Here is a 13,930-nt window from a genome sequence, read left to right on the forward strand (position 1 = left end):
ATGTGAGAATGTTTATAGCAACAGTTTAGGTGCTATGGGAACACAAGAGCCACAAAACAGACCTTAGCTACATTCAAAAAACAACTGAGACATTTAAACGATATAAAATGTACATTGATCTGCCTCTTTTATTGTTACAATTTTAAAATCATCAACAAATTATATGAGCACACAGGCAAACCCATTTACAATCTCTTTTCCACAGGAACAATACAAACCATAGCCATCTTTAACACAGTGCGGGTCATATCACTGCTGTCGGATTCACATTATACTTTACATATATTTTTAGATTGTGCAAACAGATACTGCTTAAAAAATTACAGTGACACGACATTAAAAACACAATCACAACACAAGCAAACATGCAAAAACACGGTTCCCTCACTAAAGTTATGAAAATTACATAAAATATTATCTTTGTGCTGGTCAGTTTGTGAAAACAAAATAAATTAAAAACAACAATTAGCTAAAAGAGAGGGTGGTTATACTAAGTGAGGTGTAAAATGGTTAGTTGTAGACCAATGAGAGAAGCCTATGAACTAAATGATATTAAAAAGAAAAAAATAAACGAATCAATATACTATATATAGCAAACAGGGATCAATATTTACAGGCTGTGGTTTCAAGTAGTAAAATGTGCAATTCTGCATATCACCTCTTTGAGTTAAAAGTGCCATCCAAGTACTCAAATTTTACAAACCGCACTCAAAAATAAAATCATAGCATGATGTGTGTCATATACAAGAAGTGAAATACTGTTTCAAATATCATGTCCAAAAAATTGGGTGCTTGAAGGACAATGTTTCATACGTAAAAGCAATTCATTTTAAATATAAAAGGTGAACTGTTTTTGAAGGGGTTTATTGCTGGTGTATGTAAAGCGAATAATTGATCAAGACTGACAGAACAGTGAAGCTTAAATTTGATTGGCTGGTGGCAATGTTTGATTATTTATGATTGGCTGCTGGAGTTAGGGTAGAAGGAAACATAAGAACCCTGGCCCGCATAAAGGACAGATCAGGGAGAAGTGAGATGATCTTTGATGCTTCTTCACTTATTTTTTCATTTTGTTCCGGCTTCCTGTCATACACAGAAACACAAAATAATGAGTGTACTCTCTAAACAAACCTCTCTAAAACAAAGAAAAACATAACATCCCTCTAAAAGAAACACATTTTAATTGCATATATTGCATCTGGCGACTATAATTTTTTTATTACAATTAATTTGTATTATATTAACAATTTGTTGAATTTCATTGTAATCATTACAGCGAACAAACAAACCTTTTTTATAAAGCACTTTACAACCACCGAAGTGGACCAAAGTGCAGTACAGAAAAAAATATATATAAAAAATGATACAACAAAATAGTAATATAAATTAATATTAAGTAAATAAAATAGTTGTTTTATTAGCCACTAGCCAGACCAATCAATAAACACAGACCGGAAGATAACTTCGGGTCAAGCACATTCGTCCGATGAAACAGTCTATATCCTATGTATCTGGTTACAAATATTGTGCGATCAAAGTTTGCAATAAGAAAATATATTGCACTAATTTAAATATACTTGTACACAACTTACTTTTCCCCCAAAATCACATGACCCAAGAGAACAATATGTACACTCCAACTAGTGGACAAATGACTTTTGCACACCAAAATGTGAAATGTATGAACATTCATGCATGTGTATATCTAACCTGGCTGTTGTGGTTTTCTCCATAGATTCTATTAGTTTGGTGAAGGCATCTGTAATGCTGTGACCAGCACTTTTTGTCTCCATTTTAGCTGTTGTCAGCTCATACAACTCTGGATCAATGCCTACAACCACAGAAAAAAAAAAGTAAAAACACATTTTAAAGACATGCGATCTAGCAGAAAAACATGCTCGCACACATGCACAAAACTGCTTTAATTTTCAAACACCACAGCAACTTCATTCAGAAGTCTTTTTGGAAAATTCTGAAAAAACAAAATCAAAAATGACTTTTGATAGCACATTATAGAATGATAGAAGAAAAACAGAGATACTCACAGGCAGATACTGTAAGCAAACCCAGAGAGAGGAAGTCATAGACAGAAGTCAAAGTCTAAGATGTTAAATTCTAAGATGTCAAGCACTGATTTTGAAATCACACACAGAAGAGAGAAGAAAGCAAAGTTTCACAAAAATCTAAGCACTTCAATGCAAAACTTTCTAACCAGAGCATCTAACCTGGTAATGGGGTGTCATTTTCACTATCTGAGCTATATTCATCCACAGGCCCAAAATAGTCCAAATTTAGTTCTGAGATTCCACCATCTTCAGTCATTGCAATAGTAGCAGAACAGGGACGGTTGGTTAAATATTAGTACTGTAGCTTAGGAAGTATAACATACCCACAATATGTAAACAGTATTATACACACACATAAAACAATAGGCTTTGTAAAGGAAGATCTGGATGATTTGATTTGAAAAGTGTAAACAAAAACGGACTGCAGAACAGTACCAAGTAGCTTTTAGCAGAAATGATAAGGCAGGTAAAAAGAACAGGAGACCATTTTAAAGCCACAGATTAACAGAACAGTGACAGAACTATATATTCATACTGGCGTTTATTACCCCCTTTTTTATACAGGAACCGAATTATGAAATTTTATTACATGATATTTATAGATACTGTAGATAATGCGGAGCAAACACAACATAAAATGCTATCCAGGAAAATAATTTCATGTTACAACTTTGGTTAAAATAATGCTCTGGTTTCAATAGCATTTTGTCAATGATTTTAGACAATTTTCATTTTCTCTCCTTTTTTTAAATAAGCAAAACTCATGTTTACATTAAGGCACTTACAATAGAAGTACATTGGGCCAGGCAGTAAACATCAAAATACACATTGTAAGTCTATTTAAATGGATAGTTCCAGTGAAAAATCTTTAATAATTTTCTCACTCTCTTGTCCTTTGAAACCTGCATGACTTTCTTTCTTCTGCAGAATACATAGGATATCTTGAAGAATATTGGTAACCAAACATCGGCAGTACTCATAGGAGTTGTTTGTTACCAACATTCCTTAAAATATCCTCTGTTTTCTGCAGAATAAGTAAGTCATACAGGTTTGAAATGACAAGACGGTGAATAAATGATTATGAGTTTTTAATATCATTTACTCACCCTGAGGTTGTTCCAAACCTGTATACATTTCTTTGTTCTGCATTTTTTTGGGGGGGGGGGTAAACTATCCCTTTACGTGTATGTAAGTGTACACCTAAAAGATTAAAATTCTGGCATAAGACCAATTATTAATGCTAGATTCAGTTTTTCACCATTTCCAATATTATCATTACGACATAACTAGCCTTTAACTAGAATACAAGATACTAGTATGAAGAAGAATACAAGAAAGCAATGCAAATATGAGTAAATTTCTGCCTGCATCAAGCAAACTCCACCCCTACGAATTACAGTGTAAAAGCAAAATCAGATGTTTATCAACATAGAAAAATATTCCCACCTGCACATGCTTTACATATAGACATGCTCAAATTTGTTGGTATCCTTACAGCTTATTTAAATAATGCTTCATTCCTCCTAAGAAACGATGAAATTTAAAGCTATTGTAACATGTATACTTGCATGCCTTTAGTATGTCATAGAATAAAGCAAAGAAGCTGTGGAAAGAGATGAATTATTGATTATTCTACAAAGATATTCTAAAATGGCCTAGACACATTTATTGGTACCCCTTAGAAAAGATAATACATATTTGGATTATAGTGACATTTCAAAGTAATTAGTTTCTTTACTTAAGACCACACGTATCCAATCTTATAATCAGTCATTCATCTGTTTAAACAGAGAAAAGTAGTAACAATGCTGTTTGGTATCGTTGTGTGCACCACACTGGACAAGGATTGGAGAGAGTAGCTCAGTGGTTAGAGCATTGCGTTAACAACGTAAGGTTGTGGGTTCGATCCAAGGGGAGCAAAAGTGGGCTCCATGGAAGAAGACCCAGAAGGAAGAAAAACATAAAGCCAGACTGGAATTTGCTAAAATTCATATTGAAATGCCACAATCCTTCTGGGAGAATGCCCTTTGGACAGTTGAGTTTTTTTGGCAGGCACATCACGAAATAAGATGAAATAAATCAAGTTTTTAAAGAAGTGAACACCATAATAAAAGGGAAACATGGAGAAGGCTCGGTTATGTTTTGGGGCTGCTTCGCTGCATCTGGTGCCTTGAATTTGCGCAATGAAATCTCAAGACTATCTTGGCATTCTTGAGCGAAATGTACTGCCCAGTATCAGAAAGCTCTGTCTCAGTCACAGGTCATGTGTCCACCAACCGGATATTGACCCAAAACACACAGCTAAAATCACCCAAGAATATATACGAACAAAACTTGCAGTCTGGAGAAGGCACCCATCAAACCTGAGACAGCTGGAACCGTTTGCTCAGGAAGAGTGGGCCAAACTACCTGTTAAAAGGTGCAGAAGTCTCATTGAGAGCTATAGAAAACTTTTGCTTGCAGTGATTGCCATTAAAGGTTGTGCAACAAAATTAGGTTAGGGGTCCGATCGTTTTTGTCCATGACATTTTCAATTGATTAATTATTTACAAAAGTATGTTGAACAAAAAAATCAAAAGCAAAGTCTGATTTCTATTAAATATGGAATAAACAATGGTGGATGCCAATTACTTTTGTCAGTTTCAAGTTATTTCAGAGAAAATTGTGCATTATTCGTTTTTTGTGTAGGGATACCAACAAATTTGAGCACGTCTGTACATCACATTTATATTTCAACTTGTAAACTTGTAACACTGGCCCAGCTGACTCCTATTTTTGACTGTTTGCATGATTTTAACTTAAAAAAAAAAAAAAAATTCCCTCTGGCATTTTATCATGAAAGCTTGATAGATAATATAATGCTTATAACGAAGCAGGATCATTTCTTTAGAATGAAGCAATAACTGTAGGTAGATCATAGTCTGCAGTCAAGTTAAAAGTGCATTACTGAAACTCTCACTATTTATCACAGTAGTTTCTTATAAGTGTTTTGTTTTCACCACAGGGGAAAAACAGAATAGGAAAGGAAATAATAGAATAATGAAAAAGAAAGAGAAAATGTACACAGACTGTGTAACAGACATTTTTCCCAAACCCAAACTTTTTGTTCCAAATCTCAGTAGTTGTAACAGGTCTATTGAAATCTTGAAAAATATGGTTGCAATTCACCATAAGACAAGCTGTAAAATGGCTTAGAATAAGCACCAGCAGTAAGGTCAGCTATTCCAAAAAATACTTTCTTTTTCAGTCAAACCTGAGACAGTAGCTGGTGCATAGGGACTCTTCCAAAAAATGTGTTGATGGGTATAGTTGTATTTGCTTATGCTGGCAATTAGTCACAAGTGATGCTGCATACTCATCTTCTGAGGTAGAACATTTTAGCCTCTGTGTGCATGAGTGTGAAGAGCATAGTGACCATAGCCTGAAATTTCATAGTGCATATGCAGGAACAAAAAGAGAGAGGCACAAAAGAACAGAATACAAAGATATAAAAGGGAAACAAAGATGAACATATTTGTCTCCTGATTGAGTAGCATTTTACGAAGGGCAAAAGAGGAAACACTGAAATTAAGAAGACAAAATGTCTATATTTTAAATCCCTACAATGAATTGTTATTCAATGGCTTCTTGTATGACAGTTCAGTGTTTTATTAATTCTATACAGATAAAACAATGCACCCGGGAGAGAAAGCTTCTGTGCTCTAAGTGGAACAGGAAGTCAGAGAAATGGAGAGAGGAAACAAGCATCGTGAAGAGAAAGTGCTCGGAGAAGGGTGATAAGAGCGACAGTGTCAGGAGTAGGATTTCTGCCGTGAATGTCGAGTGATTTTATCTTGAGCTTTAGAGAAAGATGCACGACGAAAAGACGTACCGTCATCGTGAATGGTCAAAGATGGCACCAACTGCTGGACACAAATGGGAAAAACAGTTTATGAAGCACACATTTTTTCCACAATCAGCTTTCAATAACAATTGGAAAATAAAATACAGGATCTTTCATGGAACTTGAAAAGTACTACATCCTGTCTATTTTTGTTGAAATAAAAACTTTGAACTATGTAGGGAAAAAGTCATGTGGGTTTGGAACGAGATGTTTTGTTTGCAGTGAACTATTCTTAGAGCTCCGGTAAAAAGCTCCGTTTTGTAGGTAAAACCACATGTGTGTCTGCTATCCACACCTGAGTGCATAAAATACTTCCACTCTCCACAGGAACGGGTGAAGAAAGTGCAGGTGAGGCGAGAGATTTTTGAGATTCTCTGGTGGGTTCCAGCATTCCCTAAAACAAAACCCAAAAATCAACATTTTGGCAGAACCACAGAACAGAAACAGCAAATGATCAAACACAGCATCATCCCAAATCAATTACAGATGTTAAGATTTTGCAACAACTGCCTAACAACATAGGCCAATCGAAAAACAGATGTGCTAGTAAACAAAATCCAAACTCAGGCGAGGCCGCCCTCATTTGGTGGGAGGGGATATGGCTGTATCATTGGTTGGGGACTTTACTCACCAGTCCGGCAGCAAACATAGGCACAATTATTGGCTGCTTCTTCTCCCCAGTGAACAACTACAAAGCAATAAAAGACATCAATAAACATGAACACAAATAAGTCCTATCCATTCATTTTAAGCTTTCAAAGTCGTACAAAGCAACATTCTTTTATTCAGAGACTAAGTATATGCCCCCACACAAGAGATATCTATTTTACTCCCTAATAACTCACAATATTTCTGATTCCTAGGCAATCCAGCAACAGTCTGTTGCTATGGGAACCTGCCCACTTGAACTTGAGGCCATGCGCACCGTGAATGTCCTGAAGGTGACGCCACATGGCCAAATCATGCCTGTGGGGATAGAAAATAATCAAGACCTTGTAGTTCAAGTTCTGTTGCTGACAATCAAGGAGCACTAAGGAGATATTAAAACACTGTTTATGAAGGTTTCATTGGCAATATCAGCAGAGAACTGAAAAGACCTCACAAAAGATAAAACATTGTGTTGTTGAACTAAATATTATCAACGCTGTCATTTGGTTGTAAGGACAAGGGTGCAGTTTTACCAGACACCAAGACAGGTGTTTTGTCTATTTTCTAGCGCTGTCAGACGATTAATCGCGATTAATCGCATCCGGAATAAAAGTTCATGTACTTGATATATGTATGTTTACTGTGCTTAGTAATTTTGTATTGACAAACACATGAACATACATGTACACATAGGAAATATTACATGCATTTATTTATATTTACCAATCATTTAAATTACATTTAATATTTTATTAATTGTTATCTATTTCACATATTGTTATATATGATTGTATGTATTTTTTATATATACAAAACTGATATGCACAGTACATAGACATATATTATGTAAACAAACTTTTATTGCGGATGCGATTAATCATGATTAATCGTTTGACAGCCCTACGAATTTTTTTTCAACAAGCAACACGTTTTACAACAAGTTATTTGTTGTTTAGAACACGGCCATTGGTGCACACTGCTATCCAACCCCTGTATGTTATGCATCAGTAACTCCATGCCAATTAAATCAATGCCCTCCGCTCTGTTTGACCAGAAGCAATGGCAAAATGTCATTAATACACCATCACATTCAGCAACAAGTGAATAAACTTTACTGAAGCTGAGAAAAGCATTATCTCATTTCCTCTATTCTTTATATTTGCGTTGAGCAACATTATTTTTTAAATGGAATCACTGACACTGCGAGTTACGAAAGCATAAGGGGCTGAGATCTCTGACTCTTACCCCTGAGAAAAGGAGATACTCGCATCAATTTTGTCCTGGGGATCCTGTTCCTGCAGGATGTTCTGGAGGAGTGAGACTTCTGTGACCTCACTGATTTCAGGATTGACATCTAAAGGAAAGGCTGTACTAAAGAGATGCTGTATTTTGGAGCAGAATTCAGCCTATGAGAGATGGACAACACAGACAGCCATTTGTTTCTTCTTTTCGATTTAGAATCATAGTTAACTTTGAGATCTTGATTTTAATACAGTATCCCAAATTGCGCAAATATGGAAAAGCAAACAAAAAAAGACTCACTGTGTCTCTGTCTGTTCCGGTGATCTCGAAGTTGTCATTAAGGGGTGCTGAAGTAACACCATCTTGTTTTTCTTCGTATTGTAAAGTACTCTCCTCCTCCTCCCCAAAAGTTGCCCATGAATCCTGAACTTCTTCTCCACTTTTCTGCTGTCCAAACGAAGCCCAGTTCTCGCCCTCATCCACCGCCAAACCAACAAACGGAGCTGAACTAAAATCTGCAAAACTGTCACTAGGTGGCAACTCTGAACAAAAAGCTCCCTCATCTCCAGCACTGTCCTCTTGGACTAGCTCATCTTCCTCCTGAAAGTCCTTCAGCGTGTCCGCATCAACAAACTCATCATCTGTGGAGCACCTGGACATTGCTGTGACAAAATCAGCGAACCCCTCCTGGGTTACAGATTCAGTCCGGCTGAAGTCTGTTAAACCCTGAGTTGCATCTCTGAAATCTCCAAAGTCCTCATTGGAGGTTTCATTAAAAGCCGCATTGTCTGCTTCTATCCCCGTCTCTATGTTAATTGAAGATTCATGTATTTCAGTCGTTTCTCCAGTCAGCTGTGTATCAGAGATAAGATCCATATCTGTTGAGGGGGATGTTGCTGCTCCAGCTGTGTCTTTAGAGTTTGTTGACCCATCACCATTAACATGACTAGAGGAGACTGAGATACTCCCTGTCTCTTCTGTTCCCTCAGCATCCTCTGCATCTCCACAGGAAGTCAATAACTGGAAGTCATTGCATAGCTCTACCCTCACTTCTGTGTCTTCGCGATCTGAAGTGTCTTTATCGTACGAGTGACTGTTAGATAGCGGCAGGCTCTGTTCTTCTGATATTCTGACATCCAATTCAGAGCTGACACTAGAATCTATGTCATGCTCTAAATACATACTGTAGCCATTACTGAGACCTGAATGTCCATCAACTGTGTTGTCTATATGCTCACCAGTGCTGTTGTCTCCTATACAAGTAGGTAACGGGAGACAGTGCTGATCACTGCTAGAAATAATGAGCTCCCTCTGGAGGTCGGAGGATGGAACACCATTCATAAAAATCTCTGAAGAATCTTTCTCCTTCTTCTCAACACAACTGTACTTCTCGGTCTCATTTTTTGATGTTTCTTGGATTGATACGACACAAGGCTGTTGTGATTCCCCAACCAGTTTATTTTCATCAGCCCGTACAGTCTTTCCCGAAACATTGAGATCCTGCACAGATAGGTCAGGCGGCGAGTCCTCTAGCGCATTTGATTGGTTGAATGTTGTGGGTGTGTCAATCTCTAAAAAACTACTGCTGGATGACACTTCTCCACCACAGAAACTCCCAAACTCACCGAATTCATCCTGCTCTTCTTCCTCTCCAACCTCATCCAATGGAGGCGGAGAGGAAGAGTACAGACGGACGACATCAGGCTCCATGGTCGTTTAGCAGCACTTGGGGGCCACATGCACACACATGTACCTAGGGAGAAAGAAAGGAGTGACAGATTAGTAAACTTTAGCAAGGTTAGAGGGAACAAAATCGCTATTACTATCAGTATTATTAGTACATTTTCTGGGTTTTGTGCCACTTTTCAAATACCTTTGTAACCCACTAGGTCCAAGGTAATGTTTATGAGATACATGAAATTGCGACAAGACTAAACAGAGGTTTAGTTCATTACGATAACGATAGGACAGCCACAAAGTAACATTGTTCAGTTTTGATTTGTGAAATGTTTTCCTTAAACTCGAATGCTTTAAAATCCCATTTATTTGTTCTTTCTGTTTACTACAGTGCCTTTCATTGTGTTAACGAAGAACATATGAAAAATATTTAAGCTCTATTGATTACATATTTATTATTAATTCATAATATTTATTGCACTGACTTTGCATTTAGATCAATGCATTTAGTATGTTCTCACTTAGCACTAACAGTGATAAAACAATAATTACAAAAATATGTGACCAGCTTGAGGTTAAAGTTGTAAGAAGCCTCATCCATCATTCACCTGCGCTTTAGACAATGTAAGCTCTCTTAGTAGCTAAGACAGAAAGTTTTACAGGGTAGCAAAACATATTAATTTGTTCTTGGCAATAAAATGACCAACAATTATTGACTAAGCCGCAAAGTCAATGGATGTTTTGGGTCTTGAAATGGCTTATGTTAGAACAGCTAGTAACGTTTTGGGGGAGGCGTGTTAAAAAACAGTTTGTATGCAATTGATTTATGTGGCAGACAATTTTGTGCAAAACAACACAAAGCACACATTTTATCAGTATGTGAGGGGTTACTTTGGCAAGGCGAGTAGTATTCAGCTACATTCACACAGCCGCCGTCAAGACCATATAAAATCGTTCTAGCCGCCCTATCAACAACTCTGGATGCTCTGAAGTAGACCAAAGTTTACAGGGCTGCGTTCTCTGGAATCCTTTCAAGCGGTGGACTTCTACGTCACGGTTGCCGCCGAACCGCGTCATAGCTCATTACCATAAAGTTGACCTGATTTCACCTCTCCTCACGCCCAAAACGGCCAAGACATGCTCGCTGCCGGCTCACATTGAAAATGAATGACTTCTGGCCACTTTGACACTCTCGACGGCTGCGGTGTGAACATACAGTTAGGCAAGGAGAGTAGTATTCAGCTGGTCATGTTTACCTCAACATGTCAGCACAGGGAAATGCTCTAAATGAAATGGCTTTTATTCACATTTCTTTGTGTAAAACTAAATAAATTTGCACCTTTAATACCCTGTTTTTTGTGTTTGTAAATTTACGTGTGTTTGGCATTACTATTAGGTTAAATATTCAAGTCAGCTAAATTGGGTTGTTGACAGTATTTATCCATGCATGAGTGAGTTTCGCACTCTGCTATTGTCCAGAACACCTTGTCCTACTGAGTATATAATACTGTGATGGTATATGGCATACTTAAAAACATCCCTTGAGCCCTTTTTAAACAAGAAAAGAAAAGGTTCTCCCGCTCTCCTTATCCCTTAGTCAGCATTCCATGATTTTTGGTAATCTGACTAGTGGAAAAATTTAGTCACATGGTCAGATACAGTATACTTCTATAAGGTACACTGTACACCTACAGTATACAAAAGCACACCGGGTGCAACGATGTGATTTTTGTGTAGATTTTAAATATTTTGCCTATGTGGAAAGATACTGGAGTATTTCATTTTCCTCTGGCGAACAGAGGCAAGGCAAGGAACTCACACACGCAAACTGTGTAAACATAGATATGTCCTCTTTGAGGGCATGTAAACTGATGAGGTAACACAATCCATTCCTTTTGTGCTCTCAGACAAACAGAACAGAGTGTGAGCCGTAAGCTCAAACACTGTTTCAGAGGGACAACAATTCCATGCATCTGATGGCTATTTAAAGACATCTAAGACTTATTATTGTTCTCATAAAAAGCAATTTTCTTTCAAGCTTAATTCTTCATTTAAAGGTATTTTTATGCAATATAATATTCGGTTAAAAGGTTCAGGATGATACACTCACAAAGTCACAAGATGGATTCCCAAGGAGTTTTCCTTGATATAACTTGAATGCACTGTTGGCCGCTTTGTATGTGTAATAGAGCTGGACGGTTCTGGATAGATTGAGGATCCCGATTCTTTGGTTTCACATAGAGATTGCGATTCTTTTACGATTCTGAATGATGACTAAAGGTAATATATAATTTACTAGAGGTTCTGACAAATAAATGTTATTTTTAGGTGCGTCAAAATTAAAGTAAGTAAGTAAACTCAAGAGTTTTTTTTCATTTTTTTTACTTTATATGCAAAAGTTTAACATTCTAAAAAGTATAAATGCATTGAAGTAGATTGTATATGAAATATTTCTCAGTAAAACAAATTCATAAGGTGACACTTTTTTTATTTTATACATTTGCCTGATGTCTACAGACTGCTTGAAGGGGTCTTTACTGAAAGACACTACTGATAAACATAACAACCCAGTATTCTCACCAGTACACAGTTCAAAATGACCTGAAAACATGAAATGATGGGCAAATGGACGAAAGCTCTAAAAGCGCAGCTCCTCTATTAGCATAAATACAGTGATAAGCGGCACACACTCTGATGACGTTTATTACCATAATGACAGATATAAACGCTCACTCGGATTTGTCCGCGCTACAAACTACAATCGTTAGTTTCAGTTAAGATAATCAGAACAATGCATCACAATCCTGACACTCATAAGAACTGTTTTGTTGTCAGACTATTTACTTTATATGTTGGTCTCTTATTTGGTGTGAGATTAAATTGGAGAGATTAGGATCTTGTAAATGTAAATGCGTGGAAAACTCTCTGCTTTAATCCCAGTAACGTCACTAGTGTGATTATTTGACACAGAAATAATGATAGTGTGTGTTTTAAAAAGACTGTTTGTGACGTCATTACATACCTTATAATAATAATTGTAATGTTTGTTGAAACAGAAAGATTAAGATGTTTATGCAAAAACAAGGAAGTTGCAAAAACCCTTCCAAGCAGTATCAAACGATCAAATTCTCAGCTCCTTGATAAGCTGAAACTCAATCAAACAAGAAAAGACCTACATAAGACAACTTTCCTGTCACAGTGAAGTGAACAGGTGAGTATTTTACTGAAATATGCATGTGGAAAATGCAAATGACACCATGCAGAGCGTGGGCAGGTGATGCTGACAATGACCAGTCTGGGTAATGTCACAAAACAGACAACAGTCAACATTATTAATGCAAATCACAATTCTCCCTTTCTATAAACAGAGACGAGCAGCAACAAAACATATAGACCGACATGTTAAGTGGGCACAACAGAAGAAGAAAGACAATATTTTAGCTAACAACACTGCTAATTATATTAATGAGAACCTAGGTTGAAGCACGCGAGCAGTAACGGTTTTAGTTATCGTCACCAGATTTATAATCCTAAAGACTGGGCTATGCATGGTTTTAATCAATTTAGTGCCCAAAATCAGGCTTCAGATGTCCCTCTTTGACAGTAAAAATCTACGTTAGCGGTTTAACAGCAGAATGACAGCACTGTATGTACACAATCTATATATGTCTTACCTTCACCTATCCACTATGGATGATCATGACAGGCACTTAATCGCCTTAGCGAGACGTTTCGCCAACTCCTTGTGCTAAATTGACAGATAAACCACCGGCTCTTAGTCAGTGTTGTTGCTTTCCATCCAGAGTTCCGCGTTCAATGCAACCGGACACCAGGCGGAGACCTTTATCGGTCTACAAGATCTCAAAAAGTGATTTACCGCACCCTGTCGGTACGGAGTGGCGTTAATATATCTGCATTGTTTTGACCTGGGCCGTTGCTCAATGCCAAGAACGCACTTGTGTTATCGTAGATAGCGGTCTTGTACGGCAGCCTAGGAAGAACGAACTTGGATGGGCGTCTTTCTGGGACTTCAAGCGGGTTCCGTTGGCGCGCAAGTATGCATTCGATGCATCCTTGATGGCCCTTTCCCAAATGGCGCATTCAGGTCTTGTCGACCTCCTGCGAGTCCACACTTGGTGACGTCAGGAAGTGCAGACCTATAGGGCACTAGGCACGAGTCCACAAGGGTACATGGGAGTGCATTTTGTGACAGATTTTAGGTCATCATGCCGGAAAGAGCAAGCGGTGCGTTCTAATCACTCTCGCGGTACTTGGTTGTCATAAGCTGATCAGTCTGCGCAGCCCCGCGTGAAGTCGACCACATTTGTCCCATCGTTGTTATTTGGGACAGGAGCTGCCGGTTTTTGTAGTTCTGTATTTCATCTGTTGATATAAACCACCCGAGCATTATGCA

General features: G+C 37.6%; 1 protein-coding gene across 2 annotated transcripts; it reads right to left on the minus strand.

Moving 5' to 3' along the window:
• Window positions 1-103: 103 nt before the first annotated feature.
• Window positions 104-13,930, minus strand: aftphb (aftiphilin b). Of its 2 annotated transcripts, none has more exons than XM_056767399.1 (9): window positions 13,191-13,930; window positions 8,140-9,592; window positions 7,843-8,003; window positions 6,795-6,915; window positions 6,581-6,637; window positions 6,245-6,343; window positions 5,938-5,971; window positions 1,711-1,831; window positions 104-1,083 (listed from the first exon to the last, which is right to left on the minus strand). In XM_056767399.1, exons 2-9 carry the CDS (start codon window positions 9,547-9,549, stop codon window positions 951-953), a joined length of 2,136 nt encoding a protein of 711 aa, XP_056623377.1. In that variant the 5' UTR covers window positions 9,550-9,592; window positions 13,191-13,930; the 3' UTR covers window positions 104-950. The 2 variants fall into 2 exon arrangements, with proteins under 2 accessions (XP_056623377.1, XP_056623378.1); XM_056767400.1 differs by having other exon boundaries at window positions 5,938-5,968; window positions 13,191-13,927.

The sequence above is a fragment of the Triplophysa dalaica genome, chromosome 15 (genome assembly GCF_015846415.1).
Source record: "Triplophysa dalaica isolate WHDGS20190420 chromosome 15, ASM1584641v1, whole genome shotgun sequence".
Taxonomy (NCBI): domain Eukaryota; kingdom Metazoa; phylum Chordata; class Actinopteri; order Cypriniformes; family Nemacheilidae; genus Triplophysa; species Triplophysa dalaica.